The 15,930-nt window shown below is 46.3% G+C and overlaps 6 protein-coding genes across 6 annotated transcripts; 3 read left to right on the top strand and 3 right to left on the bottom strand.

The window, feature by feature from the left end:
- Positions 1 to 377: 377 nt before the first annotated feature.
- Positions 378 to 1,895, bottom strand: E1B28_011786 (uncharacterized protein; the record flags this gene model as incomplete). Its single annotated transcript, XM_043156837.1, has 6 exons — positions 378 to 518; positions 575 to 774; positions 841 to 926; positions 984 to 1,433; positions 1,499 to 1,615; positions 1,675 to 1,895. The coding sequence occupies 6 exons, from the start codon at positions 1,893 to 1,895 to the stop codon at positions 378 to 380; spliced, it is 1,215 nt and encodes a 404-aa protein (XP_043006649.1).
- Positions 1,896 to 2,038: 143 nt separating this feature from the next.
- Positions 2,039 to 2,757, bottom strand: E1B28_011785 (uncharacterized protein; the record flags this gene model as incomplete). The annotated part of the gene is made up of 3 exons (XM_043156836.1): positions 2,039 to 2,106; positions 2,162 to 2,582; positions 2,707 to 2,757. The coding sequence occupies 3 exons, from the start codon at positions 2,755 to 2,757 to the stop codon at positions 2,039 to 2,041; spliced, it is 540 nt and encodes a 179-aa protein (XP_043006648.1).
- A 454-nt stretch (positions 2,758 to 3,211) lies between these two features.
- Positions 3,212 to 4,991, bottom strand: E1B28_011784 (uncharacterized protein). The gene is made up of 4 exons (XM_043156835.1): positions 4,845 to 4,991; positions 4,304 to 4,775; positions 3,606 to 4,247; positions 3,212 to 3,554 (listed from the first exon to the last, which is right to left on the bottom strand). The coding sequence occupies exons 1-3, from the start codon at positions 4,926 to 4,928 to the stop codon at positions 4,180 to 4,182; spliced, it is 624 nt and encodes a 207-aa protein (XP_043006647.1). The 5' UTR covers positions 4,929 to 4,991; the 3' UTR covers positions 3,212 to 3,554; positions 3,606 to 4,179.
- Positions 4,987 to 5,637, top strand: E1B28_011783 (uncharacterized protein; the record flags this gene model as incomplete). The annotated part of the gene is made up of 2 exons (XM_043156834.1): positions 4,987 to 5,113; positions 5,190 to 5,637. 2 exons carry the CDS (start codon positions 4,987 to 4,989, stop codon positions 5,483 to 5,485), a joined length of 423 nt encoding a protein of 140 aa, XP_043006646.1. The 3' UTR covers positions 5,486 to 5,637.
- A 378-nt stretch (positions 5,638 to 6,015) lies between these two features.
- Positions 6,016 to 8,142, top strand: E1B28_011782 (uncharacterized protein; the record flags this gene model as incomplete). Its single annotated transcript, XM_043156833.1, has 11 exons — positions 6,016 to 6,130; positions 6,194 to 6,322; positions 6,385 to 6,574; positions 6,632 to 6,837; positions 6,892 to 6,966; positions 7,031 to 7,075; positions 7,134 to 7,221; positions 7,288 to 7,376; positions 7,436 to 7,502; positions 7,559 to 8,064; positions 8,117 to 8,142. 11 exons carry the CDS (start codon positions 6,016 to 6,018, stop codon positions 8,140 to 8,142), a joined length of 1,536 nt encoding a protein of 511 aa, XP_043006645.1.
- Positions 8,143 to 8,581: 439 nt separating this feature from the next.
- Positions 8,582 to 11,367, top strand: E1B28_011781 (uncharacterized protein; the record flags this gene model as incomplete). Its single annotated transcript, XM_043156832.1, has 19 exons — positions 8,582 to 8,630; positions 8,692 to 8,823; positions 8,891 to 8,900; positions 8,962 to 9,045; positions 9,108 to 9,175; positions 9,230 to 9,324; positions 9,383 to 9,401; positions 9,454 to 9,473; positions 9,530 to 9,595; positions 9,666 to 9,753; positions 9,815 to 10,015; positions 10,081 to 10,112; positions 10,171 to 10,379; positions 10,432 to 10,447; positions 10,504 to 10,730; positions 10,787 to 10,849; positions 10,910 to 10,993; positions 11,050 to 11,102; positions 11,168 to 11,367. The coding sequence occupies 19 exons, from the start codon at positions 8,582 to 8,584 to the stop codon at positions 11,365 to 11,367; spliced, it is 1,716 nt and encodes a 571-aa protein (XP_043006644.1).
- Between the last annotated feature and the right edge of the window lie 4,563 nt (positions 11,368 to 15,930).

Here is a 15,930-nt window from a genome sequence, read left to right as displayed (position 1 = left end):
AGTATTGGCCTTACAGCGCTGAATGCGGATCCCGCTTAAATGACGAGAGTGATTCCTTATTTATTAGACATCACGTTCCACATGGACGATAGAACTCGATGGGTCGAGCTGAACAGCGGTGCGGTAGGATTTAGAGCGTCCAGCGTTTTGAGTATAGCCGGGGGAGGGAAACGCAGAGTAGATTTTGGTCGCCAAAAATAGTACCCGCATGCTCGCAGTTTAACGCGACGAGATGGGAGATGAGGGAAACGGATGATTGTTGAAGCGAGAAGGATTACACCACGGGTTGTCTTGACCGTGGTAAGCCGCAACGAGAACGAGAATGAGAAGAAGCGCAGATAGCGGTTAATATTCCAAAGAAACCTAAGCTAAGATCATTATTCCTTCCTGCCTGGTTCAGAGTCTAATCTCATCAGCGCCTCTGACGCTTCAACAATGCCCTCTTGCATCGAAATAGCTCGGGATTGCTCGAGCCCTTCCTTGTACAACTTTCTCGCGGTCTGTGTGTCATTGGCCATCTAGAAAGACAATAGTGAGCATATGAGCTCAAGGAAGTGTTGAAAATTAGCCATACCTCCTTGAAAGCAGCCACATTAAAAAGGGCAGCTGCATAAGCCGCCTCACATATCCGTATTTCCTTTCGGTTCAACTCTCCTCTCGTTTTCTGTAGTACGGCAAGTGCCTGTGTGGCCCAGGCTTCGGCTTGGTGAATCCTTTCTGGTGTTGGTTTACCCCGCATTAGCAACTCGGATAGGTCCCCCATGAGTTGTGCCCCTGGATGAGAAACGAAAACTAGGGTAAGCGAGTTCAAGCCGGGAGAAGTAGAATGGAAATTTGCACCTCTGCATCGATCTTCTGGAGATGATTGTTTTGGAGCGGGGGGTATGAGAAGAGATATGGCTTGAAGGTAAAGCGGCATTGCATATCTGGCGAATCTGTTAGTTACCACTTGCTCCGAAGACGGGAAGACAGACAACACTTACTCTAACTTTCCGGTCCTCGCATAAAACGCTCCAAGTTGTTGCAAGGGAGCTCCCACATCGGCTTTCGTGATCCATTTAGGCAACGGCATCATAGGCAAATCCAGCGTTTTCTTTTCTTCTGTAGCCTCGGCCTTGACAACCCGTAATATCTCCTCCACAGCCCAGACTTTCCACTTTTCTTCTTCCTCTCGTGGTTTCCCCAACTGTTCCGCTAGTTCACCTAATTTTGAAGCCAGAGCTACCCCTCTCAGCCTCTCTGGCCCTTTCAGGGTGCCCATGACATCTTCTCGTTGTAGAATCCCTAGTGCTTCTGCACACACGTCGTATGCCCGTTCAGGTTTATTCGCCACTTCCAAAACATCCGCGAGAGAAACGGCTACGCCAGTGAGTTTGAGATAAGGCTGAGTGCCGAGAGATGATATAGGTAATGTTTGAATCGTTTTCCAAGCCCTAGAAATAAAGACCTTGCCTGAATTCAAAGCAATGAAAAGGAAACGATCCAGTTCTCTACGTACCGATGAAAGTAACGTTCGCTGAGATGCAAATCACCCTTCATCTTGGCCGTCAGTGCGTCTCTCAAGTCGGCGCGAACTTCAGGTGGCCATATTGTCAGTGTTTCGTACAGAATGTATCTATGGCAGGATTTTTCAGCGGGATCTATGAGAAGGAAAACACCAAAATTGACTCATACCCGCCATACGCTGTCATCCCAAACCCAACTGCTAGAAACCCGATGAACCAAGGTCCAAACCGCCGTTTTTTCGGGTGATAGAAGTCTTCTAGAGCCGAGTGTGATGCATAATTTCGTGTTCTATGTAGCAGAAGGGCTCCGAGAGGACTATTCGTGCGTGTAGGTGAGATGTTTTTTAAGATATACCGTGATGATTGAGGAAGACGTTTGGTTTGCAGCATGGGTGTTGACATTGGGGGCTCAAGCGCTCAAGCGCTCAAGTTCAAAAAGGAACCTGGCCCCAGGCTTTATAGAGATAATTGTTACTCTAAGAATACAAAGCCATTCTTTGACTCGTTGAACTTGGAACATCGGCCAGGTTATACTAGGGGGTATCTATTATTCCAGATTCCTCTTCGTCCTTCAGAAGTACTTCCATGCCCCACTGAAGACCTGTAATGCGAAGATGAGATCAGAGAAAGGGAACAATCGGTATAGAATCACTCACTAGGTGAAATACGATCCAGGTAATAGTTATCTTGCAATCGTTCACGGTTTTCCCTACTCATGTGCCATGTCGGATCCACTTTAAAAGCTTGCTTTATCATATCCAGGAGCTTATCCGCCTTCTTTCGCGAAAACGGCACCTCGTAATTTGTTGCGACCTTGAGCAACACCATGTTTCCAGGGTCGATATATGGTAAAACAATTTCGACTCCCTCGCCCGGTATCCGAAGTCCCACAGCGTAGTTGAATATGCATAGCATACGCCAGGAAATGATGCTCCATGGGTCTTGGTCTGATGACCATTCCCCGTCCGCAGGTATTAAACCTTGCTCACGAGCATAGTCGATGACTTGTTCATCCGTGAGTGCGAAACCGTAGTCGAAAATGGGAGGACGATGTTCGCACTCGTCATCTGGAAAATACTGTGCGGGTAGCAGGTCAAATGGTTCGTGTTGAAGCATGTAGTCAAGCGTTAGTGTCGAGAGAACCACAACCACGATGGATCAATATCTCTGGATCGTCGCGAGAGCCCCGAGGAAACCGCACCTTGTTGATTTCATCCAGAGTCGGCGTTTCTTGAGGCTCATTCGATGCCATTTGGGAGATGTTATCAGTCTGGTGAGTTGCCACAGGTGTGTTGGACATAATGTTAAGTAATACGCGTGACCGCGTTGTTCCATAAAACCGTAAACGAGATACAAGTCATAAAGATACTTGTATCATTATTTTGAAGATAGGTATCACCATGGTCCATGGAGTCCAAACGAGAAAATACTAAAAAACCAAAAACGCAAATAAAGCCGCGGTGGAACGCAGAAACCAAGCAGAAACTAGAAAGTGGATGGATATCCGACACGTCCAGCCATACCACTGAAGAGCCGGTCCAGAATTGCAGTCAGTGGTCCCTGCAGAACCCGTTCTACCATCCATCACATAACTCAACCCTTAGCCTTCAAAGCTTCATCCATCATCCGCTTCCCCAAGCACAAGCGGTTCGCGCCAATATCGGTCACCGCACACGAATACCCCACCATCCGTTGCTAACTTGCTTCGATATAAGCTGGGTGTGTCGAAAGTTTAGTAGGCAGTTGTAACTTGTTGCTGGCGTAACGGACTGAGTTTCGAGGGTCGGCGAATCAGAGCTAGAGGTTTAGATCCACCAACGACTCCATGTAAAGTACGTGGAACCGTGGTATACGACAGTTTTACCACTTCTGCAGGTATATACCTCGTTCACGAGCATATTCGCTGGCTTGTTTGGACATAAGTGCGATGCTGTAGTCGAAGACGGGAGGATAATGATCGCACTCCTCATCTGGATGATACTATGCGGGTAGAATGTCAAAATGGTTCGTGTTTAATCATGTAGTCGAGGGTTAGTGTCTAGAGAATAGCTACAACAGATCAGTGTCTTTGAGTCGTGGCGAGAGTCCAATGGGCCGCACCTCGTTGATTTCATCTAGAATCAACGTCTTTAAAGGCTCATTCGAGGTTTTTTTGGAGATCTCGTCAGTTTGGAGAGTCGCCACAGTTGTGTTGGACATATTTGAGGAAATCGAGGAAAGAGGTCGTGAGGGTAGAGAAGAAGGCTTGAAGAAACCCTTTTCAGACAGGCTAATACGTCCCGTGACCGCGTTTGTTCACCAGCTCGAAAATTCTTTGTTTGTTATAGCAGAACCTCAGGCTGATGAAATAAAGAAAAAGACTTGTACACTGTCGTTCCAAACGCAAACGTTAGAGACTAGATGAACCAAGGTCAAAACCGCCGTTTTTTTGGGTGATCGAAATGTGACTGCGTGTCTTATGCGACAGAAGCTATTTCGAGAGAATTGTTCGTGCATATAGGTGAGATGGGATCCAAGAGGACGTTTAGTTCGTAGCATGGTGGTCACAGAGCTCGGAAAACTCAAAATGCCGCGTCGCGCGCCTTGGTTGGGGCGATTAAGTATACATGCATTAGACAGCAATTAGGGCCGCTGCCATGAGCACGACAAGACCAAGATGCGAGGGGCGCATCTGTTATTTATATTGCACCTCGTCCTTGCGCTTTCGCAGGTTCGAAAGCACTTCCATGCCCCTCTGAATTTCTGGGATGTGAAGATATGAGATTAGGGAGAAGAACTATCGATGCAGAACCACTCACTAGGTGAAATGCGATCCAGGTGATAGTGAGCTTCCAATTCTCCACCGTTCTCCTGACTAAGATACCATGTCGGAGGTACTTTAAAAGCTTCCTTCATCATCTCCAGGAGCTTACGCGCCTTCTTTGGCGGAAACGGGACCTCGTAATTTGTTCCAATCTTGAGTATGACCACGTTTGTGTTGATGCATGGCAACACGAGCTCCACTTGCTGGCCTGGTATCCGAAGTCCCAAGGCGTCGTTGAATACGCATAATATACGCCAGGAAATAACACTCCATTGACCTGATGACGGCTCTACCACATCCGCAGGTATTATGCCTTGTTCACGAGCGTAGTCGCTGGCCTGTTTGTCGGTAAGTGCGAAGCCGTAATCGAAAATGGGAGGATAATGGTCGCACTCCTCATCTGGAAAATATTGCGCGGGTAGAATTTCAAATGGTTCGTGTTGAAGCATGTAGTCAAGCGTTAGCGTCTAGAGATCAACCACGACCGCACGATAAATCAATATGTAGCCACTGGCGAGAACCCCAAGGAAACGCACCTTGTTAATTTCAGTCATTGTTGTGTTAGGCCTTTCATACTTTGCCGGTAGAGAACTCAATTGGTTGACTTGACATAGATCCATCGGACATGGTGAGAGAGACTTATTAGAGAGAAATGTTCGGAACCACGTGCACGTAAGAATGAAAGTCACCGCGGCAGGCATTTGTCAAAAGAGGGGTTTTGCCTCGATCGCTGACTGTGTTTCCTCCTCCCATTCACCTTCTCGCCGTCCCCTCTCGTCTTCCACGTTGATGCAAATGGTCTCAGGTGCGTCTACGCAAACACTTTTACTTCAGTTTTTTCCTAAAGTCAAGGTACTAATCAGGTAACTTCACTGCCACAGAAGTTGACAATGATAACGTTTTCATAAAGAAGCCATTGCAGCTTGAGGACGAGATGGAAAGAAAGGGCATATTTGAGGAGAAGTTGAAGGAGATGAAGGAAAGAGTGGCCATATTTGAGAAAGAGATAGAGGAGATGAAGGAGAAGGAGGTGATGATGGAGAAGGCGGAGGAGGTGGTGGAGGTAGAGGAGTTGATGGAGCGGATCGAGAAGATGGAGGAGAAAACCAAGGAGATGAAGGAACGGTTGAGCAAGATGTTCGATGTCGTCGCTGAGCGATTATTCCTCAGACCATGAGGACACAATCTTCTAGTTTCACGAGGCGAAGGAAGTCTTAGTTTATTTTTTAGATTTGGCAACAAATTCAATGCGTAAATGATTCCTGAGGTTGCGCGTTATCTGGACCGGGACAAGGGCAAAAGGATGGATGCGCAGGCTAATGCAGCTGCGAGGACGATAGCACGCTCTCGCATAGCCGGTAGTATACGAAAGTCGGAAATCAATAAGAGATAAGTAATAGACGACTGAATGAGCCTTACCTGATTAATGATTTCCGACGTCTTTATATTGTCGAGGTCCATTGGCACTGGAGGTCTTTGAGTGGTGAATATTTAAATATGGGTCATCGGGGTCGCAGTACGAACGACGTTGAATTGCAGCTTTTTCGTCGGCCCGGCTTGTGGGACAAATTAGAAATTACCTCGTTGATTTTTCTGACGCGTGCTCTCGAGGTCATCTGGACTGTCACCTCGCCGTTTGTCGTTCATGATCCTGATCATCGACCGGGACCGCCAACTTGCCTTCAGGTTATCCGACGGAGAAGAGCGATGCCCGCGATCTATATCGACAAGAGCCGTCAAATTGCACCAGTGGATCCTAGAATCTATTCTGGTTTCACAGAGCATGTGGGAAGATGTATCTATGGAGGGATCTACGAGCCAGGTGAGTTTTAGGAATGGAATTCGTCCTTGTTTGACGCGACCTGACGTTGCCACCTAACGATAGACAACAAACATGGGCTTTCTGACCCCAATACTGGTTTACGAAAAGACGTTCTGAGCGTTCTCAAGTCTCTCAGTGTTCCCATTTTTCGGTATCCAGGAGGAAATTTCGTCAGTAATTATCGATGGCAAGGTGCGGCAATCTAATGCGTGACAACTGGGGCAAGGGTGTTGATTATGAACCTTACCTTCTAGATGGAATTGGTCCCAAGGAACATCGTCCTCGTCGGCCAGAACTCGCGTGGTTAACTGAAGAATCGAATCAATTTGGAACCGACGAATTTATGACTTTCTGTCGCGAAATGAATGCCGAACCTTACATCTGTCTCAACATGGGCACTGGTACTCTCAAAGACGCATTGGCTTGGTTGGAATATTGCAATAGGTACGCAAAGTAGAGGAAATCAAATGACGAATCGATTATTCACTCAACCTTTCGCAGTTCCGCTAACACTTATTACGCCAACCTTCGCCGAAAAAATGGTCATGAAGAGCCTTACCATGTCAAGTACTGGAGTTTAGGAAACGAAGTGTGGGGACCCTGGCAGGTCGGGCAAATGACAGCGGAAGATTACTCCAAGAAGGCGTATCAGTGGGCAAAAGCATTGAAGTTGTTGGATCCGAGCATAAAGCTCATCAGCTGTGGGGGTGCGGAATCCCTCTGATCTCACAGATGGCGCGTGGGCTGAACTTCGTATTCAGAAACTGGCTACGCGGATTGGGATAGAGTGGTCTTGAAGAAGCTTGCTCCTGTCGTTGACTTTCACTCTATCCATAGTAGGGACTTCCCGACCTCACGCCTGGGTTTTTGCCTTACTACTCGGATTCACCCTCATTCTAGTCTATACCGTCAGTCAAGGCGACCACGCTATCAACGTCATGGGTCGTATGTCGCGTCCAGTGTTTTGAAATCTCGCAACTTACACTTGTTTTCTCTCCCTCAGCGGCGGCGGCAGAAAAAGCAATCGAAATAACTAAATCTCTCACTGACCTCGCTCTAATCGAGGCAGGGTTGGACAAGGAAATCCCTGTGTACGTGTGTCTCGGACCCTCTGTCCTTCACGATTCGTTGTCTGATCTCTACTTCTGAATCCACAGTTGCTTCGACGAGTGGAACGTCTGGGATCCAGTCCGTGCGCCAGGGGAGAAAGGTGCTGAAGAGCGTTACGATCTGAGTGATGCTCTCGGTGAACATATCCACGTTGCTTCAATGTCTCAACATCCTTCCTAACCCTCCCCCACATAGCCGTGGCGTCTTGGTTAAACGTCTTCGTCCGGAAAGCCGATGTGGTCAAAATTGCTTGTATCGCCCAGTGAGTGCGCCAAGCAAGTTCACGTTGTTTAGTTTTCTGATGGCTGCCCCATCCAGATCGGTCAATGTCATATCTCCAATTATAACTTCCCCTACTGGTCTATACAAACAAACGACATTCTATCCACTTCACCTTTTCTCAACGCTCATGCACGGCACCTCCCTAAGCGTGCACGTTGAATCGCCCGTGTACGAAGGCAAGACGGTCCCTTCGTTTGTGAAAGATCTATCACCCAAGGGAAAAGAAGTTGGTGGCTCGAGGGATTTGAGAAAATGGATAGACGTTTCGGCTGTTTTCTTGGAACCTCTTTCGGAGATCCGTGTAGCGATCGTGAATCGTCACCCAACAGATGATTTTGAGGTTCCAATCCTGTTTGGTCCTCGAACGGAGATTGTTGGAGGGAAGGTGAAAGTGTATGAGGTTTACTCGGATCATTTGGAAGATACAAATGGGTTTGAAGCCGATGGAGGAGAGAAGGTGAAGACGGCTAAGAAAGAGGTGGATCTAGTAGAAGAGGGAAAGGATGGAATCAAGTATGAGGTAAAGAAGCATTCTTTCCAAGGTAAGGGAGTTGTCTTCTTTACTGTCGGCATCTCTGAATTCTTCTCTTCCAGTGCTTGTCTTTCAAACGAAGGCGTAGATGAGCCGTACCCAATAGCATCTCATGAGAGCTCCACACCATTTGTGTGTACTACGCAATTGTACGACAGATATATCATTCTTATCCCTTCTCCGACCAGCCTATAATCTTCTTATCTCCGCACGAGACGACGCGTCGCGACCGACCGCTTACTGTTATACCGAACCACAGCTTGAATCAGGTGCCCATACTTCTTAGTGCACTGCTCCGTTAGCAACGCCAGGGACGAAGCTCCAAGCGGGAAGACATCAGTCATGCGCTTATTTCTTTTTTATTTATGCCGGGGTTTATTATACCTCATGACCCATAACTTGAGCCTTCGCCAACCTCCGGACCGCCTGGATTTCGGCACATGGGACGACACTCATTAAATAATTCACGGTCTTGGACTCATTATACATCCTTCCCCGCCTTCCCCAGCATTAGCATTTCTCCAGAGATGCCACTTCCTCCTAAGGTTTATACATGGCTTTGTGGATTGTTCGCGAGTAAGTAATTTCGTTTGTTCGCTCCGTCGCGAAATAGTCTCAACGTTTGCAAAATAAATAGGTTTGGGAAGTGTTATCTTCGGATATGACTTGGGTGTCATCGCAGGTGTATTGCCAGCAAAGGATTTCCAAACTGTTATGGGTCCGAGATATAGCAATCCGAATCTTGTGGGGTTGATTACGAGTATTTTTGGTGTGTTCTTTCATTGATCGTCCAGATATTTTTGTTAGTGATCACCTTGTTGATGAATTTTGCACAGTGCTTGGATGGTGCGTTCTTGCTAAAATTATAAACCTTACCACGGTCTGAACAAACTATCTCAACCTCTAGTTTTGCTGGAATGATCCCTGTCGCGTATGCGGCAGACCACTTTGGAAGGAGGATGACGATTCAGATGGCGTGTCTGGTCTATCTGTATGTATATTCTTAGGCCCCGTCTTTCCTTAAACGTCCTTGCTTATCATCTTCGAACGTAGTTTCGGTGGAGCGATGCAAGCAGGAGCGCGGAATATGGACATGATGCTCGCTGGGAGATTCTTTGCCGGTAGGGTTGGCTCGAACTTTCGCCTTCCGGAGCCTCGCTGATCATGTTGCATAGGTTTTGGAGTTGGAATCTTGGCGGACCTTGCACCTCTTTACCAAGCTGAAATTGCCCATCCGAGTATCCGGGGAAGACTGACAACGCTTCAACAGGTGCGCTTGATTGTTCGCCTTTAATAAATCTGTTACTCATGTCGTTCGTATTGACTAGTTCATGTTGGGGATCGGAGGTACGCATATCCTCAGTATTGAGTGTAAGAACCTGCTACTTACCGATTACAGCCTTCTGTGCATCCTGGATTGTATGTTCGTTGTTTCTTCCTTGTTTGACCCCCCATGCTGACGCGTCTCCCAACAGACATACGGATGTGCTCAAGGTATCCCAGGTACACAAGCCGAGTGGAGAGTACCTTTAGGTATCCAGGTACGGTCTCGGCTTCGTCTTGCTCATCTTGTGCAGTTTTCTAACCGAGTTTCGATTTGTTGCATGGCAGATGATCCCAGCTCTTCCGCTTCTTGCTTTCATTCCTCTCCTTCCCGAATCACCGCGATGGCTAGCAGAGAAGGGTCGCATTGAGGATGGTCAGTTACACTCACTACTCCTGGGAACAACTTCACCCACCGTTGTTGTACTTTGAACTAGCAACATCCGCTCTGGCCCGGCTTCACGCCCACGGAAACAAGTCAGACATATTCGTTCAAGCCCAGATCGAGGATATTCAGGCCGAAATCGCGAAGTCGAAGGAAATCGGTTCTGCTTCATGGGGGGAGTTGTTTCGCGTGCCGAGTAATTTTAGGAGGTTGAGTTTGGGATTTATTCTACAGTTCTCTGTGCAGATGACTGGTGAGTGTCGAGGATGGCCAAATCTTTTTCAACTATCAAGTGAGGCTGACGGTTTGAATGAATAGGTGTCAGTGCGATACAGTACTATTCGACCGATGTATGTTCCTTGGATTCCTTGGCCATTGGTATGTCCGTCTGACCTCCTGCCCCTGTAGATCTTCACCACGATGGGCTTCACCTCCACCCGAATTTTGTTATTCCAGTCGATCAATAGTATTATCGCGCTCATCGGGGAAGCATGTTGTGTTATTTGGGTTGACCATACTGGACGAAGGAGGCCACTTGTCGTCGGAAACATAGTGTCGGGACTGTCATTTGTGGTCGGGAGCATTTTGATGGCAAGATGGCCGGGAAGTGTTGATAAGTATGTGGATCTTGTTTTACTTCGTGGTGCCTGTACTCATTCGTCTTTGTAGTGATGCCGCGCACTATGTGAGCATCTTGGATTCGTACAATGAGTGTCGGATTATGACTCTTGATTCTCTTAGATTTTTATCAGTACGTTGCAACTCAGGTCATGTCGCTCGTTACATCCACTCACTTTTACCTCGCCTGCGCTTCCGAAACACCAGTCACGTACGTCCTCATCACCACGACTTTCTCCCTCCAAGCTGATTATAATATCACCAATACGGCTGTTCAGAACCTGGGTGTTCAACTTCTTTTTCAGTGCATGTATAGGTCCTCTCTCTTGGGCGTACCCCGCGGAAATCTAGTAAGACCTTCTGGATTGAGAACCCAACAACTAACGCATACCTTCAATTGAACTAGCTCCACAAGGACAAGGGCAAAAGCAACAGCAATAACCAGTGCTTCATCGTGGATATCCAACTTGTGCGCCCACTTCTCCTTTCGTATTTAGAAGCCTTGGTTTGAGCGACCTGTAATTGGCAGCTTCATCGCACAAGTAACACCGTTCGCGTTCAAGGCTGTTGGGTGGCGATATTACTTGGTATTTGCGATTCTGAGTCATACAAAGTACGCGATGGCGATTTCCTCCGTATTGTCAGGAGACTGATTTACTTTCGTATTAGTGCTGCGTTCATCTGGTCGTTCTTCCCTGAGACCAGTGGTCGTCGGCTTGAAGGTGACTAATCCCACTCTCCTCTCGGTGTTCGCCTCGAGTTGCTCACGGTGTCTCGCGTTGTACAGAAATGGATGCGCTATTCGAGAAAGCGCCGATTTTCGTTCCATTTAGTGGTTATGATAAGGCGGAGGATAGACATGCTGCCGAAAATGAGTTGAGGGAGGGTAGATTTGTCGCCGGGAGTCTTACAGAGGCGGTTCCGGGTGCTCATTACAATGCTAACGATGAAGAAAAAGTTGAGGATGAAAGGGATGTCAAGTTTTAAGTTCGAATTCAGTGTGAGGTTATAGAGTTCAATTTTCTCTTCGCTTTACTATGATTTGTAAACTTGGATTCCGTTAATCATTTGGACCAGGAAAGCTGTGATTCGAAGGCAATTGGAGGCAAGGAAGGCTTCGTCTACTTCCTGTTTTTCGTGGACTGGCTTATGTCCGAAAGATCGTTACCCGGCCCATTGTCACCTGTCTATGTGAATTCTCATTTTCGCCTTTGCACAGTGGTTGAACCATCAGCATTTGTCTTTGATGGCGCGATTGCCCCGGGTTTTGGCGGGTTTTGGCGGGTTTTTGGATGGTCACACACTGCACCACCCGACAATTCCACAATCCACATATATAACTTGTACATTAATCAAAATTTTATTTATATATCAGTTCAAAATCTGCCAAAAGTATGAATTAAAAGAGCTACTATAATTTAGAATGGTGTTATGGTGAGTGGTGAAGTTTAATGGTAGCAAAATGGTAGAGATTTTGGGTGGTCAGACAGGTCCATCAATCAATTGCAAATAAACGGACTGGGGTTGCTGATGGCGTGGTTGTCGGTTGTTCCAGGTTTTCTTGGGTTGTGCAACCCAAGAAAACCCGCGGCAATCAAAGTGCCAAAATGCTGATGTTCATACTACCAATCTCCGAGATAGTGTTGGCATCTAGAGTGCTGCTGCTAAAACACCTGAGCCTTTGATAGCTTCCCATGTGAATGGGGCAAATAGTGTGTGCAGTATCGAGTGCATCATGCCTAAAAATGGTGACACTCAGTAGGTTATACTGTGGCAGGTGACATCGGATGCTCACCTTGTTCAGTGTACTCTGAATTCCCTGTTTGCATGGGATTAGCATTGATTGTGCTTGATATATTTGAGGATCCTGGACACAAAAGAAACAGAAATGAATGGAAATCTAGAAGTAAAGTTAATTGAATCAGAGGTTTACCTTCAGTTTCATAGAACAGCAAATCAAGTGAAAAAGATTCATCTAGTTCTTCGGGATCTGGGAGAAACAACATGTAGGTGAGTGTGGGCATGAAAAAAAGGAGTGATTCACCTTCTACGTGATCACTGTCAGTGTTCGAGTTGAGAACTGCTGTGTCGGTAAAATTAGTCCCAGTGATTAGATTACCAACTTGTCCATAGCTCACATTCTGAGTCATCTCTGAACATCGGCAAAGACGGTACACTGTCTGGTTCAGCAGGAACTTCATGCTGTCCTGTTCATAAAATATTGCATCAATGGAGAGGGCCGGATTCGCTAGTCAACTTACCTTCAACAATCTTGTGGAAGTGGTTCTCGGCAGGAATGAGATCAAATATGAAACACCGAAGATATTGTGCAAAAAGCATGGTTTTGGGGTCAATGTTCCTCACAATTTGGTATCCATGCATGTATTTATAGGCCTTGGTAGGCCAGGAATATTGGCAGGGAGTGACTTTGAGGGATAGCTTGAAGGGAAGGCCGAGGTATTTGCACATTTCCGGTGAGAGCAGTGTTTGGCCGGTTGGGTCTGATGACCAATGATAGATGGGGTGAGTGGAAGGACGGATAATGAAATAAACGGGTATACATAGTAGTTGGCATCGTTGCCGTTTGCGTTTGGATTTCTGAAGTGTGCCTGTGAGATTGAAATAAGGCAAGATGACATCAGCAAACCTGTTCATGTTGTATGTAGACTATCTAGCGTGCATAGCAGATTAGAAAGTGGCCCCTTTATATAGTGTTAATTAGCCCACAGCATAAGTTATGTAACACTATATAGTACTCACACAATGGTACATAGCACACCATAGCTGGCCATAACCAGGGGCTATAGCTATTATGTAGACTAGATAGACTACTGATCTCCTGAACCAATATGATAGTATTGTGTATCTGTATCTAATGTGCATTCATCAGGCAGCTTGCCCCAGGCAATAAATCAAAAGAAACCGGATATTATTCACGAGTTATGTATAGTATGATAGTGTCAGGAAATAAGAACCCTGTGCCGTCGAGTGTTGAGCCCAACAACTGCAATGTCCATGCAAGTTCTGTGGCACCAACTGGTCCCCATTCACCAGGCTCATTCCCATCATCCATTTCAGGACCTGACTCCAGCTCATCCACTTCACTATCTGTTTCGCCCATTCTTTCCTGCATTTCCATAGCTGCATGCTTGACTAAACTGTCGGAGAGAGTCTGGACATCGGAGGATTTAGACACCCGGGAGAAGGCCGTGCTTTGAAAAAGAAAGCATAAGCCTTAGAGAACAACCTTGATTCCAGTCAAGACTTATGCCGGTTGACTCTTAGTGTGGCTTTGAAAGTTCCAGGTCCAGATTTGCCGGCCTTTGTTTGTCGAGCCTGTCACAAAAAAAGGAAATAAGAGAGTTGGGGAGAGAAGGAAGTTTGGAGTGCAAGTGGTAGTAATGAAGGAAGGGGAAAAAGTGGAAGGAAGGGAAGTAAAACATACGATAATAATATATATAGCTACAACACATCACAATGCATACTCTGTCCCTCGGATAAATCGGTGATCTCGGCGGTGACTACAATAATAATATATATAGCTACGACATGTCGCAACGCATACCCTGTCCCTTGGATAAGTTGGTGATCTTGGTGGTGACTCGAGGATTCTTTAAGTCAAACATCACAGATTATGGACATCGGATAATGTACTTGGTCAGGCATCCTGGTTTTTTCATAACCCTTACCTACAGCCCCGAGACTACTTACTTCTTCAGTTTTGGCCATCTTTGTATACCATTCGTTATGCAGGAAGGATGAGGGAAGAGCCTGAGGTTAATGATGGAGAAGGTTTAGAAATTCGTAAGTAGAGTCTTGATGTATAACGTTAACTATATAATTGATGATTTTCTTCATAGCAGCCATAACTTACATAGCAACGAGCATGAACTATGTAGTGCTATGTAGCGCTAACCCGGTGCTATGGGGCATATGAGTACTACATGTAGCCTTGGCGGCGGTTACATAGTCAAAAACAGGTTTGCTGATGGAGCTCTGCTGATGTTAGCACAGAATTGGCTTTTTCAGCAAATACTCACTATAGTTGGAAAGGTCTTCAGCAAATGAGATGTTGTGGGCATGGAAAATACTCAATGCTTGTGTGAGCCAAGTGTCTGATTCGCCATATGATTCTGCATATATCTTGTGCCGATCGTCTCTGAGGTGGAACCTAAAAATAGATCAGTCAATGAAGGTGAATTTGATGGAGGAGTACCTTGTTGCTCCATCTGGCATCGCTTGCCTTTTGCCAAGACAATCTGTCCCACTCCACCAACGCGCACTCTTGGAGAGAGTTTGTCAAACTGGAAATGACGCGGGTGTGGCTGATTGGGATATCATCAAGTTTTTCAAAATGACCACTAAAAGTAAGCGTATAAAGAAGCCCCTGATCATCTTCCTTGCTAGCGAAGTATCGAATAAGGACATCTTCTTTCAGGAATTCCACATTGGAAGGAACTATGATATCATCGACTCCACTGTGCCAATCGAGACATTTTGGCCCAGTTGGTCCATAACAAAATCTCCCTTGCGTCGGATCCATCCACAGCTCATTTCTTGAACATCCCAAGCTGGCCTATGTCATTGATTCAGCATTGTCTATCAAGGCTACATTGTCCACTCACTCCCAGTAACTCCATGTAGAACAGCCCCAGCCATCCCATTCAAGCTTCTACATGTGCAAGCAGTACAAGCTCTGAAAATTTATTATCAACGAGAGTGCCTGAGGAGTCTGTGAATGAATATATACCTCAACTGAATATCAATAAAGGAATTTCCGCCTGGTTGTAACCAAAAAGAGGAACATCCCTACCAAAACCGTTCCCGTGGCATAATCATGCCTCCATTTCTGTCGAATCCAATCATTATGATTTGCTCGGGACAGTCCAACGCTCCACACCTACCTTCATCACATCCCGCCCACGATACGTCTTCACGGTAAACTTCTTCTGTCCAAACAATCCAGTGATGTTGAGCTCTGCATGATAGACAGCTGCCTCCGTGTGATCCTTCCCATTTGAAGACAGCCACCAAGAACAACAGACTCTGTCCTTGGTTTTGTGTATATCGCCCCGCTTGATTTCGGTGAACTGGGAACATGGTTGTGAGCAACTTAGCAAGCAGTTGTATATACCAAATTAATACATACCTCGGAAAGTTCCGGTAGACTCCTGTCAACCTTCCTCTTGCCTCGGGTCTGAACGATGGTAGTCTGGGTGTAGTAGTTGTTGTTCTGATCTCTTCCGACACTCGAGATGTTGCTGTTCCCAATCTTGACTTTGGATGCACCAGTAAGGATCTCCATTGTAGAAGGATTCGAGTCTGTCAAAGTTGTTGAAAGGAAGTCGAAAATGAAGGGGGAGTGGTGTGGTAGATGAAGAAAGCCTAAAGGTGATGGCTGAATCTAGGGCAGGAAGGCACAGGTTTGAATGCTGAATATCTTCTACCATCACGACAGATAGAATAGATGATCTTCGTCGCATCAACACTGCTTGAGAAGATAGATGGATAGATGGGGAGACGGATAGATTACACGGCCTGGTTGTCCTT

The sequence above is a fragment of the Marasmius oreades genome, chromosome 7, assembly GCF_018924745.1.
Source record: "Marasmius oreades isolate 03SP1 chromosome 7, whole genome shotgun sequence".
NCBI classification, from domain to species: domain Eukaryota; kingdom Fungi; phylum Basidiomycota; class Agaricomycetes; order Agaricales; family Marasmiaceae; genus Marasmius; species Marasmius oreades.
The sequence above is the reverse complement of the archived record's forward strand: the minus strand, read 5'-3'. Positions and strand labels throughout refer to the sequence as shown.